This window comes from Parasteatoda tepidariorum, chromosome 2 (genome assembly GCF_043381705.1).
Source record: "Parasteatoda tepidariorum isolate YZ-2023 chromosome 2, CAS_Ptep_4.0, whole genome shotgun sequence".
Taxonomy (NCBI): Eukaryota; Metazoa; Arthropoda; class Arachnida; order Araneae; family Theridiidae; genus Parasteatoda; species Parasteatoda tepidariorum.
Genome location: NC_092205.1, coordinates 4,093,641 through 4,115,406, shown reverse-complemented (window position 1 = coordinate 4,115,406; position 21,766 = coordinate 4,093,641). Strand labels below are relative to the sequence as shown.

Sequence of the window (21,766 nt, the reverse complement as noted above, 5' to 3'; positions counted from 1 at the left end):
CGAGAAGACAGCTAAACTCCTCCCGTGGAATGGTACGCTTGTGGTTTGGATCGATAGAGTTTCGTGACTTGGAGGGTTTATCTAAAAGGCCATTTTGTGGTGGGTCGGGTGCATAAATCTGAAGATAATCAGAAAACTGCTTTCTTTAAAGAAAAGTGGCCTTAACAGTTCGAGTTTCTTCCTTTTTTTAACGAATTTTCCCATCGTTAGAGTAAGCATAAGAATATTTTTTATTCAATTAAAATGGAAGGCAATAAGGAAATCCTGCAGTTGAATTTTTTTACTTAGAATTTAAATAGAAGCAGGGGATTTTACAGAGCTCCTATTTAACCAACCACATTAAATTTTTGTTTTAAATATAAAAACAAATGTCATTCAGTACTTGCATTCCTAAATATTTTTTTCTCCAAATAATTTGCGAAAATGTGTCATCTGAATGGCAAAATATAATAATAATAATAAAAAGCTTAGCGTTAATAGATTTCCTTTGTACAGAAATGTTTGAAACTTCTATATCAAAGTTATTCACTGTGATTTATTTATTACTCATTGTAAGTAATTTTTTCAAAGATCATATAAATTTACTGTCAAATTTGACCGTAAATTTGTACAAGGTAGACAGTCGAATTCTTCAAAGGTCAAACAAGTTTCAAGTCAAATTTAATAACGATCATTAATTGAATTCCAGAAATTTAATCAATAATACCTCGTAAGAGTTTTCATAAATTGTATCAACAATGTATTATAATGAAATATACAGTGTCTTGAAAAAAATTAACTAAATATTTTTAAGATTAATAATTTTATCAACGAATCATTGTTTTTTGCTAATACAAATAACTTTGCATAGCTTTATAATCATTACAACCGACGATCTCTGATCCGATATAAGAATTATCATGGCGACGATTTTTGATTTTTGTAAAAAAATTATTTCTGTGATGTGAAAACCAAATTCATAATTTTGTAAAAATAAAGTCTTGTATTTTGCAAATGTCGGCCAGGTAGTCGAGCGTTTAGCGTGCCTGATTGCGAAGCCGATGACTGTGGGTTCGAATCCTGCTCAGGGTAGGGATGTTTCTTTCTGTGTGTTGTCCTCTGTTGTGCGTGAAGCTGGTCCACTCTATGAAGGGGTATTTGTGGTAGCATGGCTTGAGTAATGTTACCGTGACTTCGATCACAAGGTGCTCACCAGGTATCGCTAAACACTTCCGGCACCGGCGAAGAACGATATGTTCAATGTCTAACGTTAAAATAAATGCAAAATACTATTGTCTATTCGAACATTTCGTGAAAAAATCCATCATATCTCTTTTAATGTTCAACATAAATTCCACGTCATAAACTTAATTCTAACTACCCAGTTGTCTTAGACGATATTGGAATTTTAAAGCAAAAATAGCGATGATTCACGATGCATTGTGAATTTTATTCCAATTTAATTATTTTACACTGGTCATTATTTTCGCCGCCTGAATGAGATTTATCAACTCGCGATAATATCATAATCGATAATTACTATTGAAGTTAATAAACTCAATATTTTCTTATCCATTATCGTCGTATATTCGATATTTATCGTAAAATACGTTATTCGTGATGTATCGCGAGAAAACTTAATAAAATATCATTACTATGACGTTAAAATATTGGTATTCTACGATACTTCGTCCTACTTTAATGCCCAGTAGTGGGTAATTCGTTTTTTTTTTTTTTTTTTTTTTTTTTTTTTTTTTTTTTTTTGGAAAGCAGTGCGTTAGATTTTTATTTCGTAGTTGGTATTCTATAACAATGTCATAACCTTTTAAAAAAACAATAATATACGAAGACTAATCCCGCTAAACAAGTATTCTATTCAACAAAATTTCGGCTCCAGCTTAGTTCGGTTCAATAAATTAACTACAGAAATTGTATAGAGTAAAATACATCGTATCTAACAATAAAAATGAAAATGTTTATTTTCTTATTATGGAAGCCTTTAGCAACGTCTATTTTTCGTTCTATTAACTTTTACGAGACCTTTGAATAAAGTTTTGACCTTGATAAAATGAAAGAATATGAGAGCGTAGATAAAAAAGATAAATTTTGGACGAAAGAATGTGAAACAAATACTCGCTATATTTCAAGGGGAAAAAAAGTGATGGTCAATATATCGCAACAGACGATAATTGCGATATCTGGCACAATCTCGAACTATTCATCTCGTGTTACGGATGGAAGATACGTTTTCATTCACGACACATAATAAGCAGTTATTTTTGTCTTATCGCGAATATTCCTTACTAAAATTGATAAATAAACATCGGAGAAAAAAATGCAAAAGTCGTTCTCAGGAAACGTTCTTTATTTACGTCATATGGAGTTATCTACAAAAAGGGAAGTGACGTACATATTGCCTTTCGGGAAAATCGAATCGTGTTAGATTCTTTACATATAAGAATATGTATGCAATAAAAACATATTGCTTTACAAAATGAATTCTTCTAGAGGACATAGATATTCAATTTTTAGAAATCTATAAAAACATAACGATTTTATGTTCTCGTTTCCAGCTTCTTATGGTAATATTATTTCCATGTCCTCTCCGATCTGTTTTTGTTGTTTTGAAAAGATTCAAAAGCAAATACAGGAAGAAAATAACAAATACCACTCAATATATGTATTAAATATGTCCTGCAATATCCGCTTTTAATATATATTATAAGAATCCTCATCATAAATGAAGTTAGAATCGAAAAATTATGCAAGCAAAATGAAGGTTATTAAGGGTTGCAAATTAAAATAAAGGAATAAGCAAACACATTATCCAAATCAAACGAATCAGAATTTACGAAGACGGTTATAAAAATATTAAAACCTGCTAAATTGTTGAGAAAACTTGAAAAGGGGTAATAAGAAATAACTTCCAGTTTAAAGAATCTGGCATCAGTTTTTAATATTTTTACATCCATCTCTCTCAATAGTAATTCACTAGATTTTGGAATAGGTTAGATTCGTGCAGTAATTCATTAGCTTTTGTTTGTTCTTCAATAACGTATGAATTTGCTACCCCATAGTGTAATTTTTTTTTTCGTTTTTATCAAGGATTCTAAAAGTATACATTAAGAGTGGTGATTGTGGGACATTCTATATGAATATAAACCGTCAATGCATTGTAAATTTAATACCGAAACTCATTTTACGTTTTAAATCGTTTTTAAGTAAAAGCACGGATACAAGTATTTTCTAAACTAAACTCGGGTGCCTGGTCACCACGGTCCTTATAACAGCCCAATGTTTTATTAAATGTTAATTTTTTTTCCTTTTCTAATTGTAAATGGAACATTTTCGAGTTGCTGGCTCCTTTTAGGCTCCTGCATGGATTTAAAAAGCAGGGCCCACGCTACGCATTCACCACCTCGCCAAATGCGATAAAATCGTAAATTTGGCGAATAAAATTGTGTTTTGGCGAATAATTTTTTCCACTGGAAAAAAATAAAAATTACGTCAGAATGAATTTTTCTAAAAAGATCAGTATTTTTTAATTCCATTACAATAATTTTCGGTAGATGGACCGCATAACCAATTTTGGGACCAAATAATATAAGCCTGAAACAAATTACCGTAAAATAGAGTTCTATGGGGGAAAAAATTAGCATAAAGATATTTTAAGATTTGCATTTGGCGAATACTTTTGATGTTTGGCAAATTTATTGGCTAGTAATTTGAAATCCTTAGCGCGGGCCTTGAATAAGTTATATAAATGATTTCTGAAAATATATTACTAATCTATTTTAGAACTGTTTTCGTGGTTTTAAAGAAAGAAAAATGATCAAAATCGTACAAGCATTTAAATTTGCCCCAAGCTGTAGGATATCAATAATTGCGTGCCATCATGAACTTTAAGTACTTCCTAAAAATATAAATTGATTAATTACACAACCTTTGTTTGAGTACTAGAGATATTATTATCCCATATGAATTCTGCATTCCTTAAATGAAATATCCCGGCATGCAATTCTGCAGGTTCGCTTCAAAGTTCAGAATATGATGTTAAGAGGAATACCGTGAAATCCCTCTACGTGATTCGTCGGTACCTGAATCTGTTTGATAAGGAAATCGCTGCATATTAACCGGGGGAGTTAATAGCGTTGCTCATTACGTAAACTCGTAATCCGTTATATCACAGAGAATTCGAACAATGTTGTTTAAATAAACGGAGCATACTATATACCTTTCATAAAGTGTTTATTAGATTTTGCGAACAGTGGTAAAAAAAGAATTAAAGTACGTTAAATATTTGAAAATAACTGCAGAAGAAACTAATATAGATTCTTTGGTGCGATGTACTTGACAAAAATTAAATGCGCTAATTAAGTATTATTTTGATTTTAAGATATGATATAACAACAAAAAAATGGAAAACATTAATGCTTGTAAATATTTATAGAATGAAGTAATTTATATTATTTGCTCCGTCCGAGGTATTTAACTAAAATGAAATGTATCGGTTACATTTTAAAATCTGTCATAACCCAAAAAATATACATTAAGTATTTTAAATATCCACGTAAGAAATATGTAAGACAGAAGATATTTGACAAAACTAAATGCGTTTATGTTCTGCTAATTAGATTTCAAGATCTATTGTAACAAAAGAAATAATTTGGATTATTTGTAAATATATATAAGGCAAGTAAATATCAAGTTTAATAATGCACTGAAAAAAAGTAAGGCCAAATCTATCATAATACGGTTAAATTTAAGTGTTTCTGGCTCTATGGAAAAACCAAAAAGATTTGTAATTTTCACAGAAGCACTTTGGTAATGATTTAGATTAAATATCAATATTATATTGTTTCATATTATGCGATAAAATTAGCCGAAAGTGGAAAAATTTACTAATTTTAATATGATACCCCAAAGCAGTTCCTAAAAACCAAAAGTTCCGTTAAACCGTCGCTGTGTGAGCGGACCGTATTGTATAGTTTGGTTTTATTAATACTGTAATACCGTATAGTTTGGTTTTATAAACCTGAATTATAGTTTCTTTTTGCCAGAAATGTCGTTATTTTATCAGTTATTTTTCTCCGTGGGCAACGACAATGAGATAAACTATTTGTCAGGATTGACATAAAAATAGATTATTGCATTCTAAAATAAAATTAGATAGATAATGCAATTACAGAGATAAAAACTGTCTGCAATTTTAACTGTTTAATGACATAAGGTTATCATTATAAAGTATTAACAAATAATATTATCTCGAATTTATTACTTCTTATAGTGTCGCATATTCTGTATTCCTAAGATTAAATATTTTGTTCCAGTATATCTCATTATTTTTTCAAATCCAGAAATCCATTTGATTTTACGATCAATATATTAGCAAAATGTGCTTACATAAGGTCATAATATTTGTATATTTTATAAACGAAATGATCTTTTTTATTGACTTTTTAAGAAGTAGAAAATAATGATGAAAGAGAAGCAACCACGAGGGTTGGTGGACAGAGCCTTCTCATAAACTACATAAATTTAGCAATAAAAAAAATGCAGGTTAAATAAATAAATAAACGAATTTCTGAGTTTTATTGTAAAGCCAGCTGAAGAGCCGCGATGGCTCACGGAATGGAGCGTTCGCCTTCCAATGAGGCGAACCGGGTTCGAATCCCAATCGATGTGAACTCCGCATCCGACTTGCACCGACCACAGTGCTGACATGCAATATACTCAGTGGTAGACGGATCATGGGTTAAACTCCCCTTGTTGTCCGGCTAACCGTGGGAGGTTCTCGTGGTCTTCCTCTCCAAGTAACGCAAGTGTGGGTTAGCTCCATCAAAAAAAATCCTTCACGAAGGCAAATTTCTTCCACTACTCGATCCAGGAGTTCCCTTGTCTTCAGGATTGGGTTCAAAATTACAAACCTATGGAGTTGATCATTAGTGGTTGTAAACCCATCAAATTGGGGCGGTTGTTCAACGACGGTTTTAAAATTATAAAATAAAAGCCAGCTGAAGAACCCCCGTGTGTCATTAAATGGAGACTGGTGCACGTTAAATCTATCTGGGTCGCAAAGTCCCCCAAGTTCCCATAACAAATCAATACCTCTGTAAGTACTGATCCAGAAACTCCCTTGTCTTCTGGATTGGGATCAAAATTACAAGACTACGGAGTTGAACACTAGTAGTCGTAAACCCAAAAATTGGGTCGGCTGTTCAACGACAGTTATGAAATAAAAAATAAAATTAAAGCCGAGTTTAAGTCGTGGTGGCTCAGGGGATAGAGAGCTCGCCTCCCAATGATGTACCCGGGTATGAATCCCAGGGTATGATACCAATTTCGCTCTCGGCTCGCACCGACCACAGCACTGACATAAAATATCCTCAGTGATAGACAGTTCATTCGTTAGAGTCCCCTTGCCGTCAGGCTAAATGTGAGAAGTTTTGTGGTTTTCCTCCCCATGTAACGCTAATGCGAGTTAGTTCCATGAAAAAGACCTCCTCAAAGATAAAATTCTCTAGGAGTTCCTTTGTCTTCTGGATTGTATTCAAAATTACAAGGCTACAGAGTTGAACATTAGTAGTCGTAAACCTGAAATTGCATCGACTGTTCATCCACAGTTGTGAACATTAAAATCGTTTTAAATAGTTTAGTTTTAAAATGTCCACTAACACTAACTTCAAAACCGAGTTATAGTCACGCAAATAACCTTTTGAACTCGTATGAAAAATCATTCGAGACCTAATGTAAAAACAAACTGTACAAAAAAAAATTATTTATTTGTTACCAACTCAAACTTGTCTAGCAAATCGTGTGTATTTATCTTGATTCAGTGAATAAGGTTTTTTCTGTAACAATAGAACAATACACTTTCTCTGAGAACTCAGAATGGAAAGAATTTTATTTTTATTTTTTTCTACGTTTAACGCAAGAAAACAAAAAAGATTTTTCGTCCATACTATCTGTAATCTGATTTCTACTTACTATTGTTTTGTGCATGTGACATAGCTAATCAGAACGATTATATATTTATCTTTAAATCACGTGGCGTGCTTAAATAATTTCATCAAAATGTAACACTCAATAAATAGTAGGATACCCTGCTACACTTCAAATGAAAATATCATGGATATTATACTTTATTGCACAACTTTTACTTAAAATCACCAGGTACCAAAAAACAACCACTTCTTAAATTTAACTTTAGTTACTAACAAGAAAGGCATCCTCTCGCTTAATATATTGATTTTTTCTTTTTTGTATTCAAATACCCCCAGCGCATGACGATAACGTGCACAATTTTTTTCTTCAGCTAATAATTATCAATACATTTTTTTTTTCAAAAATGAATTTTTAGAAGAAAAAAAGCACACACCTAAATTAGGTTTGCGCAAAGTTAAATTTATTTATCGAACTTACTACAAACCAGTATTCAATTTGTCTCATACAAAGTTTAACTGCATTTCAGATTATTTATCGTTAAATTCTCAAGAATGTCGTGATCTAATATTATTTTATAGATCACGACATTAATGTTTTAAATAATGAAAATATTTGTTTTTGGAAACAAGTACTTCAAACAAACTAAGCAAAGCAAAATAAATTTTAAAAAACCGATTTCAAAATAAACAAAAGCTTTTTCACTAATCATTATTATATTTCGAAAAAAGCTCTATATACACATCATTGGGACAATACACATTTTGGTAAGTTCATGAACTTAAGTCATATTTATACTGTTATTGTTTAATATTTATATTTTATACACCTTTGGCTTGATCATAAATTTTCTCCAGATAAATTACTTTGTCGACTTACATTCATTATTGTTTCTCTTATATTCATTATATAATCTTTTATACATGAATGTAACGTTTCAATGACTCGTATGCGTTTATTAGCAAAAAAATTTTTTAATCCTACTTTCATTACATAATACAATTCGATTCTATACGCTGACAATTTTGAGAAAGTTTATTAATTTTTCCATCTATTTTGTGCCTATAATATCTGCCATAAGCAATGTAGAAGAACAATATCAAAATGTGATGGATTATAAAATAGAACTCATTTAGAGTTATGCTTTTTACTTGATTTTTGAGTCTCATATAAGTAATATATAGATGAGCAACTTAATGAAGTGATTCAGATATTTAAAATTAAATTAATTTAGAGTTACGAATCAAGCGGAAAAAAACGAAACGTTTATAAAGCACAAAGTCATAAAAATAAACATATAACATTTTCGGTTCTATAAACAAAAACCTTTCTTAGTGTGAAAACATTTTGACCTCAGTGAAACACATTTTGTTTTTCAACACTGAGGAAGGTTCCTGTTTACAGAATCGAAACTATTGAAGTACAGTTGGGTGTGTTTTTATTTGAGCTTTATTCACGTTGTTTTGATTGATTCATACGTAGAATAAAGTATATATTATCTTCATTAGGAAATTTAATGTTATGCTTTTTTCATTCATTTTGTGTCTAAGTCTATATAACTTATAATAATTTAGATGAAACATTCAAATAATTTAGAATATACGTTTGGAAATTAGTTTACAACTAACAAACAAATATCAGTTTACAAATTATTTTTTGATGGATTTGAAATATGTGGGGATATAGTTCAACTATACTTTTTATTCAGATAAGGGCCGTATTTCTCAACTTTTATCCCTAGTAATTAGACACCAGAGTTCAGAAATATGTAGTAAAATGGGATAGCTGCAAGTGACGTAGTGTAAGGTATCTCGATCATGATGGGTTGTTGAAATGTGGCATTTGTTTACGTTAGCAACTGTTGTTTCCGTTCTATTTCAAGTAAGCCAAGCTTGTCAAGTACCAATTCTCATAAGTGACACAGCCTACATTCTTTCGAAACGATCCTTTCACAAAGATTTTAATTCTACCTCTATATATTTACGCTAAAACGTAACAGAAAGACAGACACGAAACCATGTAGAACATAAACTTATTGTGCATCGAAGCTGCCAGGTACACAAAACAAAAATATATCACGGTTACAATAAAATACATAAACAATTAATAAATCTAAGTTAAGTAAAATAAGTAGACTAGAAGCAGATATTTCTACAAATTCGATGCGTTACACTGCTGTGTATTTAATTAACTTAATGTTCATTAAAATGTTAAGTTACATGGGGAAACTTAGCTCAACTTCAATACTCCTTATAGCTGATAAAGATTAGCTGGTGCAGACGTCATAGGCGATGTGCCTGGGTATGGGTTGTCTTCTTCTTTGAGTGCAAGTGCCCAAGTACATTTCCCTACCTCAGGCAATTTTAGATTCGATTCTATTCTACTCAAGTTACAGGAGCGTGTCCTATTTCATTTAAACGAGCAAGTTTATTTCATCAAATAATAACAATATAAAACCAATTCTTTTAAAGAAAGAAATGCATTTATTAATTCTCGACTATTTCAAACTATTATGTTCTAAAAAAAAGTTATCAGCTTAATGAAATGAGTTGGAATGGCCCACAATAAAGAATCTTTTTTGTTCGCACTAAACTGAGACCTAATTACTAATTTGATGGAAGGGAAAAAAACCTAATCTTTAATAACTCGTTTAGAACCAATCATGTCAAATAGAAAAACTCATTCTTTGAAGAGATAATGAATAAGCCATTAGTTACAGATATCGCCAGAAAGAAAAAAAGAAATCTGAAGTTGATACACCGAAAGATAGAAGAAAAAAAGCTTTATCAGGATATCCTGGACACTTGAATCAAATGTCCACTCTAAAATCAATGTGAAACATTTATGGTATGAAAGTAATATGAACTAAATATCAGGCCGTTGGTCCGAGAAAACATTCTATAAGCGATAAGACACGCATCGAATACGATTTCTAATTTTCGAAGAATTCTTCAAGAACCGGGTCACTTACTAAAGTGAAAGCGCTGGTGCGTGATGCAATATGAATTCGCGTAGAAATATAGTTCTTTATCATCCGGACATTCTCACACCGGAGAATATGAGGCTATTTAGATGTAAGTAAAGAAAGTTAGGCACGATGTTTTCGCTTATTTTTAGACGTAAAAGAAAACGTCTTTGGTTTCCTCTCTTATTATTAGACTTTTTTTCCGGTGATAAAAAAGTTCGAAGATGGTAAACGTGAGAATTAATTCTTCTGAAGAGCAAACTCTTACACGCAAATGACCTAAAAGCACACAATCGTTTGATATCTTTATTTTTGATATTCTTATCAAATATTCTAATCAGCTGAACGCGCGTTTGATGTAGATTTGTTTGTATAAATAAATGATGTTAGTTTTATATAAAATTAAAAATAGAGTAAGGGTTTTAATAATAAGGAATGCTTTGTTTTAAACTCTATATCTAATAAACTACTCTTCTTTAAGAGTATGTATAGTTTATTTTCTTTTTATATTTAATAAAGTGGAAATCATTTATCATTTTTAATAATTGACTGCTAAATTAAGCGAAATAAAAATATTTTATTTAATTTTTTTATGTATGAGAATGAAAATATTGACGACACTAATTAATAAGTTCAATTTATTACAAAAAGTAATTTCTGGGTATTACAAAAGAGCAACCGTTACAAAACTAGAAAATTTGTTACTTCGGTACAGACAGCCAAGATAACCAACTCTTATTAACGCAGATGGGGTAAATCGGTGTCCCTTTTATATATATTTTCTGCCGCTCTTATTAAAAGCAAAAATATATTTGGTAAACAGTCTAACATAGTTACTAAAATAATCTGTTAAATGATCGAATTATATTTCTACTAAGATATAAAATCTAAATTAAAAGTATAGTTTGAAAAAAACAATTTTTTCATTCATATTCAAACAATTTTCAAAAACTAATTTTGTAAATTGAAAAAAATTCATTGATGAATAACTGTTTCTATTAAATCTAAATAACTGAGAGTAAGTGATGGTGCAAATTGAAAACATCATTCCTTGGATGTGAGGAGCCGTGTCTGGAAGATTTTACCTTTAGAATAGAAAAAAACAAATGTTGTTTCATGCTGTATATTATAACCCTAAATTACTAAAATAGTAAATATTATTTTTTAACTGCTTTTTCAGTTATTTTGACTTCAATTACAAAATAAGGAAAAATATGCTTAATAAGCATTTTACGCCAAATGGTTAAACGTGAAAATCGTTAATTTTGGTACAGACAACCAAGATAAAGAACAAGTAATTATTACTAAACTTGAAAATTTGTTATTTCGATGCAAGGGAAAGAACAAGTAACTGTTACTAAACTTAAAAATTTGTTACTTCGGTACAGACATTTATCTAAGAGAACTTTATGTATTAGAATAACAAGATGATAATTTAAAGTTCACGTTCAATACGAGATATCGCAATAAAAGTATTACTAACTAATTGCAATATCGTATATTGATGTCTTACATTTAAAATATTGAAAGAAATAGTGTAATCCATCTGTAAAACTGCAGGACTAATTTTGCAAAAAGAAAAAAAAAATGTTCCGCCAATATATAATATCGTAGAAAAATGCTCCATTCAAAAAAAATTCCGAAAAGTAAAGGTATCACTGATATATAATATTGTAGGAAAAAGGTACCACTGGTGCATAATATTATATGAGTATGAGATATGAGTTATATGATATGATTGATGTCGGTGCATGGTGCACATATGGAAGGAAGAAATATCGGTAAAAAAGGATTAATGATGTTAAATTCCTTTTTTTAGTTGAAACTTTAAGATAAAGAGTTTTTTCTTTGGTACATAGGTGTGATATCGCAATTCTGTATCAATATTTAAAAAAAATTTTATTTAATTTTTATGAAACATTAAGTAATATCCGGATACTTTTATGGAAAATACCGTGAAANTATATATATATATTTCGCGCCTTTATTACTTGTAAACTCGAGAAAGATAAAAGTATTTACATTATTATTCAAAACAAAATGTCATGAAACTGTATAAGGTGATGAACGAAAAACAATTCAACCATGAATCCTTATGTCATCGCTAATCAAGCAAACACGAAATTACAATTCAGAATATAATAATGAAGTAGTAAAGCAAAAAAATTTCTTTAAAACAAAAATGATCGTGATTATGATTGTATATTTTTAAAGTTAGTGCCTGGTATGCCGCACACGAGGTTTGAACAGATTAAGAATGATAGTTTGAATATTATGAACATTCTTTCAAGATTCGCGAAAACGTATTCTCATTACGCGAGCATTCATTCAACTAAAGAGGAAAATCGTGAAAAAATAACCACAAGTTCAAAGATGAGTTATTAGATTCATCTCATTAGCGAACAAATGAAAACCTTCAGGCATTATTTGATCGACAACAAACAGGCGCCAAGCCATCAGAGAGAAATAGCCAAAACTCTTCAGAAGTTTTGGCCTCATAACAGGATGATGAACCGTCCATTTTCGTAGCCAAACGTGCACTGCTGTGAAAAAAAGGAATTTTCATTTCCTAACAACGATTCGTGCACATCATTGAGAAAAATCACTGAATAATAATTTTGTTGATTGAGTTGTAAATTGTTTGGGGTTGATGCGCCAAAGTTGGCGCGTTTGTTCCTTGAGGTTTTTAAATGGTTTCATCTAATGAGCTCTAATTACTTTAGTATACAACGAAATCTGATTTGAATGATCTAATAAATTGATTAAGAAGATAACATTGAACTATGCAAATAAACTAGTTTTGTTGACTAGGAAATAGTAAGATTTATGCTTTCATGACATATATTCTTCTTACTATTACTACTAATTAAAAATACTCTTTTTTTTGCTTACGTATTTATCATTCATAATTGCATGACAACAAACTTTTTATATTGCAATAAATTTCATAAGTACTTGATCTTATAGAATATTAATCAGGTAGATTATGAAAACGATTTTATTGTCAGGAGGTAGGTAGCCAAAGGATAAAACCGAATTGACATTTACAATTTTTTTAAATATATTTTATCGGTTAACAAACCTATCCTTATTTACCATAAAATTATACTTACAATTATTTTATTATTTCTGTAATTTAACTGTTTTGCTTCGTAAATCAATGTGATACACTGTTTTAAAACAAAATTTAAAATTTATTTTATTGCAAAACACTAGTTCATTTACTTACCGTATATTATATTTACAATTATTTTATTATAGCTGTAATTTAATTTTTTTGTTTCTTAAATCGATGTGATACACTGTTTTAAAACAAAATTTAAAATTTATTTTATTGTAAGAAACTGAAAACGAACTAAGAGAAAAGCATAAGATCAAAACTCCAAGAATATGGTAAAATTTACCGTGTTTATGGCTATACGGGAACAACAAAAAGCTTTGTAATTTCTACAGAAGCACTTAGGTAATGATTTCAGCAAAATTAACAATGAAGTATAATTTTATAATACGTGACGAAATTTGGTAATTTTATCATAATACCTTAGAGCATAGCATAACAACCCTTTACTCAGTTAAATTTATTTTTCATTTTTGTATTTTTTACTAAATGTGTGGTGATATGAACTATAATTTTAAGAAACCAGAATTTTTATTTAATCGTTCCTATATGAAAGGAAAAATTATTAAATGGAGGCTTCAAACAACCTATATTTTAGTTTTTATTACCAGAATAATGTTTTTTTATTTTTTTTATTTTTTCTTAATTAGAAATGTTAGTACCATACGATGAAGAAATTTTACCAGAATTTTTTTTTCGGGCGAAAAATAGATTTTTCTTGCACTTTTGCAGGTTTTCTCCAGATTATTAGTTAAATATTAAAATAAATGAATGATATTCTTAAAGAATTGATTAAAGATTTTAAATTAAATCGAGAGAAAGTATTCGTTTGATTTTAAACTCCGTGGTTCACAAAGCTATGAACATTCGTGTTTTTTTTAACAAAATTAAATTCTTAAACATAATAAAAACAGTATGATTTATTAACAGTGACTTTTATTAACAGTAACTTTAATTAAGAAAATATTAGTTTTAATTCTATTATTTCATTGATTTTTTTTTAAATTTCTTAAGAAGTTTCTTCAAATAAATATTTTAAGTACTTCAAATAAATATTCAAATTACTTCCAATAAATATTTTAAAGTTCTTCAAATAAATATTCAATCTTTCAATTTTTCAAGTAATTAAATAATTACTTTTCATTAAAGGTGCTCGAATTCTTCTAAAGATTTAATTGCATTTATTCAAATAGTCTTGAATATCTCGCCAGGTGTACGCCTCATCATTATTCCACAACTTTTGTATTTTAGTCCATGTAAAACAGGATGTGAATTAATCACACGTAATCTTCTTATTTGGCGAAAAAAAAGGAAGGTAAATAAATGATGGATCCATGTTTGGGAATTCACCACACAGTTTATAGAGAACAAAAAACGGCATAAAACGGGCGATGATAATGAAAACAATAGCCTAAGTTCTCACGAAAACCGATCTCCATATCCGTTGACATTAGCCAATCGCAAGGTGACCTGCGCCGACCTAGAAACAATCGACTTGATGGTTACTTCAATGTCCGTGATATTAAATTTCCTAGTTCGCAGAAATGGTAATAAAAAAAAAGAATATTCTGTAAATATTTTTTATTTCATTTTTAACACATTGACATTGAATAAATTAATTACAGATCAGGTAGATATAAAAATTATAAAAAAAATAAATTCCTAGCTTTATTCATGTTGTAAGGTAATTGAAATATCCGGCTTTTTACAAATGTCTACATCGTTTTTAAATGCGTTATACTTAATTGGAAAAATTTTCAGTATTTTCTAACCCATCTGGTTATATTTAAGCTTATTACAATCAGCTTATAATCCTTTAGATTTTAATTGCCCGTGTTAAACAACCGAACCATTTTTAGGTTTACGACTATTAATATTCAATTCATCCGTTCCGTAGCTTAGTCATCTTGAACTCAACCCAGTGGACAACTAAACACCTGGATCAAGCTTTGATACAAGCTAGCGTTAACGGAGAATTTTATTGGAACTGACCCGCATTTGCGTTACAAGGAGAGGAAAACTACGAAAGCTTCCCTCGGTTATTAGGACAGCAGGGGTATTCCAACTCATGACCCCTATGATGCAGAGGACATATTTTATGCCAGTAATGTGGTCAGTGTCAGCTATCGCTTGGATTCAGATCTGAGTCACCTCATTGAAAGGCGAATCCCTTGATCGACCGTGAGTCCTTCAAGCTAATTAGAGAATTCGCAAAAAATTACTGAATAAGACAGAAGTTGTTTAGACTTATTGCAATAAATTTTTAATATGTCTACTTACGATTAAGCCTACATCTCTCTGAACTTTTTTCAAATTGTCTGAAAATAATCAAGCGAAGTGAGCAATGATGTATTTGAAATTAGCCTGGAAGTATGAGGTTCTAGAACGTGAAACTCGGATCATTAGATCAAAAATTATTCCGGGTGGTCCGTTTTTTTTCGCACTGTATAATTTTTTAAAAACCTAAGCGCTTGTAACAAAAAGGACACAACTAGCATAAGAACATTTTTCGTGAAATTTTTCGTGTTTCATTATTTATCGCCAAAGTGCTTTAATTTACTCCGTGCTGAAATTCAAAATACAAATGGCTTGACTAATATTTAAAGAAAAGATAAATTTTTTTTTAAATTTTTCTATTTAATTTTGAAAATATTTTATCATATGAATTCTATACAACCTTTATCTTTTTTACGTATATCATTTTTCATAGTTATATTTTAGAGATTTTATGACTGATTTAACTTGCTTTGAACTAGACACAAGGCTTGCTAGATCTAAAAATAACCACTCGCAGCGTGGCGTGTCAACAATTTAAAGGGGCAACTCAAATTAAATAAACAACCAGTCACTTTTCGCTTCCTCCTTTTTCTTTCTTTACTTTGTTAAAAACATTAAAATACATCAATGCAGAAAGAGATTCTGGAAAACACAATTTTAATTAAGATGTCCAATGTATTCATTCAACATTTTGATTCTTTAGAATCCATCACAGGGCCCGGTTTAGGATTTCAAATTATAAGCCCGTAAATTAAATATCAGAAGTATGTGTCAATTTTCGAAAGTCCTCGCAAAATACAAATCTTTGCAATTTTTTATGATTAATTTTTTTCCCATAGAAAAATATTTTAAGGTAGTTTGTTTCAAGGATTATATTATTTGAACATGATTCTAATTGGTTATGCTGAACATCTACCGAAAATACTGCAATCGAATACATATATTTCAAAGATGCAATGTACACATTAAATGTATTTCGCTTCCCCAAAATATTCTTAGATTAAGTTCCTTAAAATCTGTACGTTCAGCTAAATTTTGAGGTATATTTATGTTATTTTTATAGTTGAATTAACTTTTAATAGCCGTAGATTGTTTCGAATATGTCTTTTTTTTAAAAAATATAATCTTATCCAAGCAAAAATGAAACTACAAAAAAAAAAAAAAAACTAAAAATATAAATTTTCTGATCTTTTGCTCGCCACTCTTGAAACTTTGAGTTACATTAAAATTTTCTAAACTCTTTTGTATTTAACTTCATGTGTGACTTTTTAAAATTATTTATCATACTATATAAACTCATTTCTGTTGTTGCTGACATGAACTTAGAGATCCAACAGTGACTCAATCCATTTATTTCTTCTCTGTTTTTTTTATTTTATAGTGTATTGAATTAATAAATGTGTTTCATTCAAAAGATATAATGTTAACTCATTTAAATACATTAAATTTATATAAAATACTTTATAATAAAAATATGTAAATGACTACTTGTAAATATAAATCAAGCAGTTTTCCTAAAACATAATAATTTTCTTAACGTTAAAACACAGTTAAAAATCCTAGACACTTTTTATAATGGAAAAGTTTCATTTCTCTTGACAGGACGAAAGGCACGAATGTAATATTTTTTCCAAACGTCGCTTGTCACTTAGGCAACTACTAAATTTTAAATTAACACGCAATCGATAAAATTATTTCGATCGCTGTGTTGGTCTTTCCCTTTGTTTTCATGACGTCATTTCGTGAAATGCATGTGAATTCTAACAAATTAAGAATTATTTCACACACTGTTGGTAAAAGTATCGCGAATTAAGTTGTAAATTAAGTTGTAAAGTAATATATCATTTCCTCAAAAATTGACTGTCTATTTTCACTTTAAAATATAAAATATACTTAAAAAAGAAACAAGTTTTTTTCTCGCACCTTTGGAGACCATTACTGCTATAATAGAAAAAGGGAAAAAGCAAATGCTTTAACTTGTATTTTAAAAATTATAATTATAATTGTGTGCAAAAATTTTACGATTCGCTTAAAAAGTTCTCGAGATATAGCGAATTGAGTATAATATAGCCTACGTCACAGTTTGTGTTGTTCCTACTAAATTTAACCCATGAACGGCATTTTCTGCGAGCCTAACTTCAAGCCACAAATAAACAAACGAAGTGTTCGATCGTTTAAATAGCTGCTCGCCAGATTTTATTGCATTATAAAGAAAAGTTATTGAAACTAAATACAACTAAATAAACAACAACAACTAAAACACGTTATAACCCAAGAAGTTTCTGTGTACAAAATAAACAACAACTAAATTCCATTCGTTTAGCATTGCGTCATATGTTGTTCCTACTAAATCGAAGTAGTTGTGTTATTTTCATATTATACCCAATTACGCAAAAAATTAAAATTAATATTAAGGGAACTAAACCTTTCCACAGCCCTCCCGAATCTTGGCATTCAAAGATCTTTGGTGGCCAAGTCCTGAACAAAATATTGGGAGCATATATTGTATACAATTGGATACTTGTAAGTAACGTCATCGTAGGTGAATCTTGGTATTTGTCGATTCAGAGCCCAATCAGGTTCGACACACACGCGTGACGTCGTTTACAGGTATCCAATTAAATCCAACAGGTATCCATTTAAATTACATGGTTAGGCACATTCTGTTCTCTTCTCGTATTGCAAGTAGGGAACATCACAAAATATTAAAAAATAATAATGAAATTTTATCAAAATCTACACCTTAGTGAGGTTTTAAGTGAGTTTTGTTATCCTAAAAAGTTAAGATGTTGAGAACCCAAACACTGGTTCACATAAGTAGTAAATGCCATTCGAGGCAAAAACGATCGTTCGGGCTATTCTGACATAAAATTTAATTTTTACTGTTATTTTCAATAAACTTTCGTTCATCATAGTTCACCCTAGTTCTTGTTTTGTCCATTTAATGAACGGAATGATCTAAAAATAAAGTAATAACTACTTAAAAAGAGTCCTATATTAATTTATTTACTGTGATAGTCTGTAATTTAAGATTTTATTAATTTATTTCACAATCAGAAAACAAAAAGTATAGCCAAAAGTAACAAATTATGGTAAAATTTGTTGAGAAATAATTATCTCTTTGAGAAAAAAAAATTCTCACTAATTTTTATCAAAGCGTTTTGATGAAGCGTTAGCATGAAATAATGGTTTCAATAGTATGTGATAAAATTTGGTAAATGTAATAAAATTTGGTATAATTATCATAATACCTCAAAGCTTGCTATAAAAACCATTTATTCGATTAAATTGACGTTCCAGTTTTGTATTATTTACTAATTGTATGGTAAAAGAATAATAATTTCGGAAACCAAAATTCTGGTAAACCCTTACCATATGAATGGGAAAATTATCAAATGTATGGTGTTATCTTGGTGTTATAACCAGAATTATGGCTTATTTTACCAGAATGTCATTACAATATAGTAAGGTATTTTTGTCCGAAATATTTTTCACCGTGCACAGAGAAGTATTCTATGAAATCAAAATCATCAAAAGGTAAATTTCAAGTGTGTAAATAAATAGTAACAATCCCACGTCATATTTACACTTTTTTTATTTGACATTAAGAAATATTAAATCAACAAATGCAGGTGAACTGTTAAATCTTTCTTTTGTTAAAATATTATTCACAAAAACTTCAGGTAGTTTTAATTTTAAGTATTGCATTATCAGACAAAACATATTTTAAAAACAATTATAATATTGAATAAATATTTATTGCGTTGCTTATTCTAGTTTAGTTATTTTCGTCGTCTATTAATTTGATATTTATATTTGAATTAATGATATTATTCATTATTATTACGTCCATTAATTTGATAATTTAATAATTAATTTGAGACCAAAAACATCCATCATATTTTTTTATTACCTATATTCTATTGACTCAATTGCATTTTCTGTGCAACTGGCAGAGTATAATTTCTTTATTTTCACGAATCTTCAGTTGGGTGCTTCAGACAGTTTATTGATATTTTAATTTAATTACAATAAAAATTAATTAAAAATTATCTTCTCTCAAAACATTCCTATATTTTCAAAACAGAATAGTTTTCATATGCTTCTTTAAAAATATTTATGCATCTTTTTTACATATAAGCTGCTTTTACAGTTGAAATAAGTTGTGAAAAACAATATGAGCTTCTGTCCACCACACTACGTGTTTAGCAACTTATATTTATTTTTTACTACATGCTTTTTATTTTCTCCTACTTATATTTTTATTGAATGATAAATTTGACTATAGAAAATTGAATTTAATACTTTAACCAACAATGTTTGCTAGTTTTCCTTATCATTGACTTATAATTTTGATCATAAAAGCCCCTAAACAATTTTTAATTAAATAAAATTTTATAATTTAATGTTTATTCATAATACCGATTAACTGAGGTTTTATTGGTTTTATCCTTTAACGGTTTTAAGCTATTTTTAAAGGTTTAGCTCCATAATTCTTAGATTTTTCGTGTTTGAGAAATACTTTAAAAGCAAAACTTAGAGTTCTAAATTAATTTTTTTAAAGGAATATTGCTTTTATGTATGCTGTCATGAGATTGTGACATAATCATCAATATTAGTATGCTCCTATTTTCGGATTATACTTATGTGTTAATAAGAAGAGTAAATATATATTTGAAATTTACAAAAACATTTATCTAAAATGTAGCAAAAGTAGCAAAAATAATTATATTAATATTAAAGAAAACAAGATAATTTATGGAATCAAGAAGAAATAAAAATGTCACGACAGTAACAAAATAGAAAGGATTTATAATAATGATAAAGGAACAAAATAATCGCAATAAAAACAACATAAGAATCTAAAAATTTTAATATATTTGAGCGATAAAAAACTTAAAATATACATCAGAAGCCAGAAATTCGAACTGTTGGAAAAAAATCGTTTGAAATTTTATACAAAAATAAAAGTCAAACGACATTTTTGAAGTAAAATTAACTAAACTTTTTAGCAAATATTTAATGCTTAAAACTTAAATAATATAAGAACAATGCCAAAATAATAAATATATTGATGCACACGAACTTTTACTTACGAACAATCATGCTTCATAAAAACTGAAAATCGAGAAATCCATTCCAAAACAACGTTGTCACATGCATAATCGTGCATCAAGCGATAACATTCAAATAAAATTATCAACCTTACCTGATTAATATCTTAACAAATAATTTGTTTGTTTTTTTGTCGGTGGCACCGGTAAGAACACAACATATGTCAAATTTTTTTCACACGAACTATAAAAACATATAACAATAATCCATTCTGCTATTTTTCGATTAATCTACTATTATGCATGAGAAAAATACATCTCCCATTGGCACTAATGACGCACTAACCTTTTTCAGGGGCATCTAAATCGTTTGTTGATCACTGTTTAGAGAAAGAGAGGCGCAAGATAAATCCTCCGTATCGTTCCATGAGCAAGGGATATTCTGTACTGAGGAAAAAAAGATGCGCACGGTCTACCAAGACAGCGTGGAGACAAATGTGGAAGTGAATTGGCGCCAACTAGCAACACATTTGGCGATATATCTGCTGATTTTATTTTGATAAACGATTGAAGTTTTTGTTTTGATATAGAGATTTTGATTACAAAAACAGATAGTAAAGCTTTTTGCACACATTTTGTTACTTATCTCCCAAACTTTTTCCTAGTATGCGTGCACAGGCAACTATGATATGGTAATTTGTGAACAGATTATCAAAAAAAATATTTAATAGATTAAACTTTATCATAATGAATTTCGATTTTAATAAATTTTTAGGATTGTTTCGATTTTCCATTTGATGTTTAAAATTTTTTTTTATTTATTTATTTTTATTTGCTTGAAATAAAGTTACAGATTTCAAGTTGGAGAGTTATTTAAGATTTCTTTTTTAATTCAGATAAATTTTAAAGACTTTTTTTAATATGGAAGAATTACTGAGAAATTTTCAATCAGAAAAATTCTTTAAAGCGATTATTGATAAAGTAATGTTTTTTAATTTTTCTCTCACTCTCTCTTTTCTTATGTTAAAGAACCGCACTCATTTTTAATTAAAATAAAACACATAGTTATAATTTTTGCATATTTTTTAAACTTCAAATGATTGAAAAAGATTCAACTGATTCAACGATTCAATATATATTCACTACGCAAAACTAGAAAAATTAACACTTATAAAATGAACTATTTTTATGAAACTTAAATTGCATTAAATAACTTTTCAATTTAAAATTTTATTTTTAAAAGATACTAAAATAGTTTGAAATTATAAAAAAAAATTAGGCAATGAAATAAGAAATATGCAATAAATGTTTGCTTTTTTAACCTTAACATTAATAATAACAACAATATTACAAAAAAGTATTATTATTTTCAAACTAATTCACTTATTGCAGTGTATCCAGTATGTCTTTTGAATATAACTAGGAAGCTTC

The 21,766-nt window shown here is 29.1% G+C and overlaps 1 protein-coding gene across 4 annotated transcripts in view; it reads right to left on the bottom strand.

Moving 5' to 3' along the window:
- Window positions 1–20,826, bottom strand: part of LOC107439224 (SAM and SH3 domain-containing protein 1) — a 131,237-nt gene extending 110,411 nt beyond the window's left edge. Inside the window, exon 1 of one of the 4 annotated variants that reach the window (XM_043044430.2) lies at window positions 20,682–20,826. In XM_043044430.2, the coding sequence (XP_042900364.1) occupies window positions 20,682–20,696 (15 nt within the window). In that variant the 5' untranslated portion in view covers window positions 20,697–20,826. Of the gene's footprint in view, window positions 1–20,490 lie in introns of all 4 variants that reach the window. The other 3 variants (XM_043044429.2, XM_071177061.1, XM_071177059.1) reach the window with 3 other exon arrangements.
- Window positions 20,827–21,766: the final 940 nt, after the last annotated feature.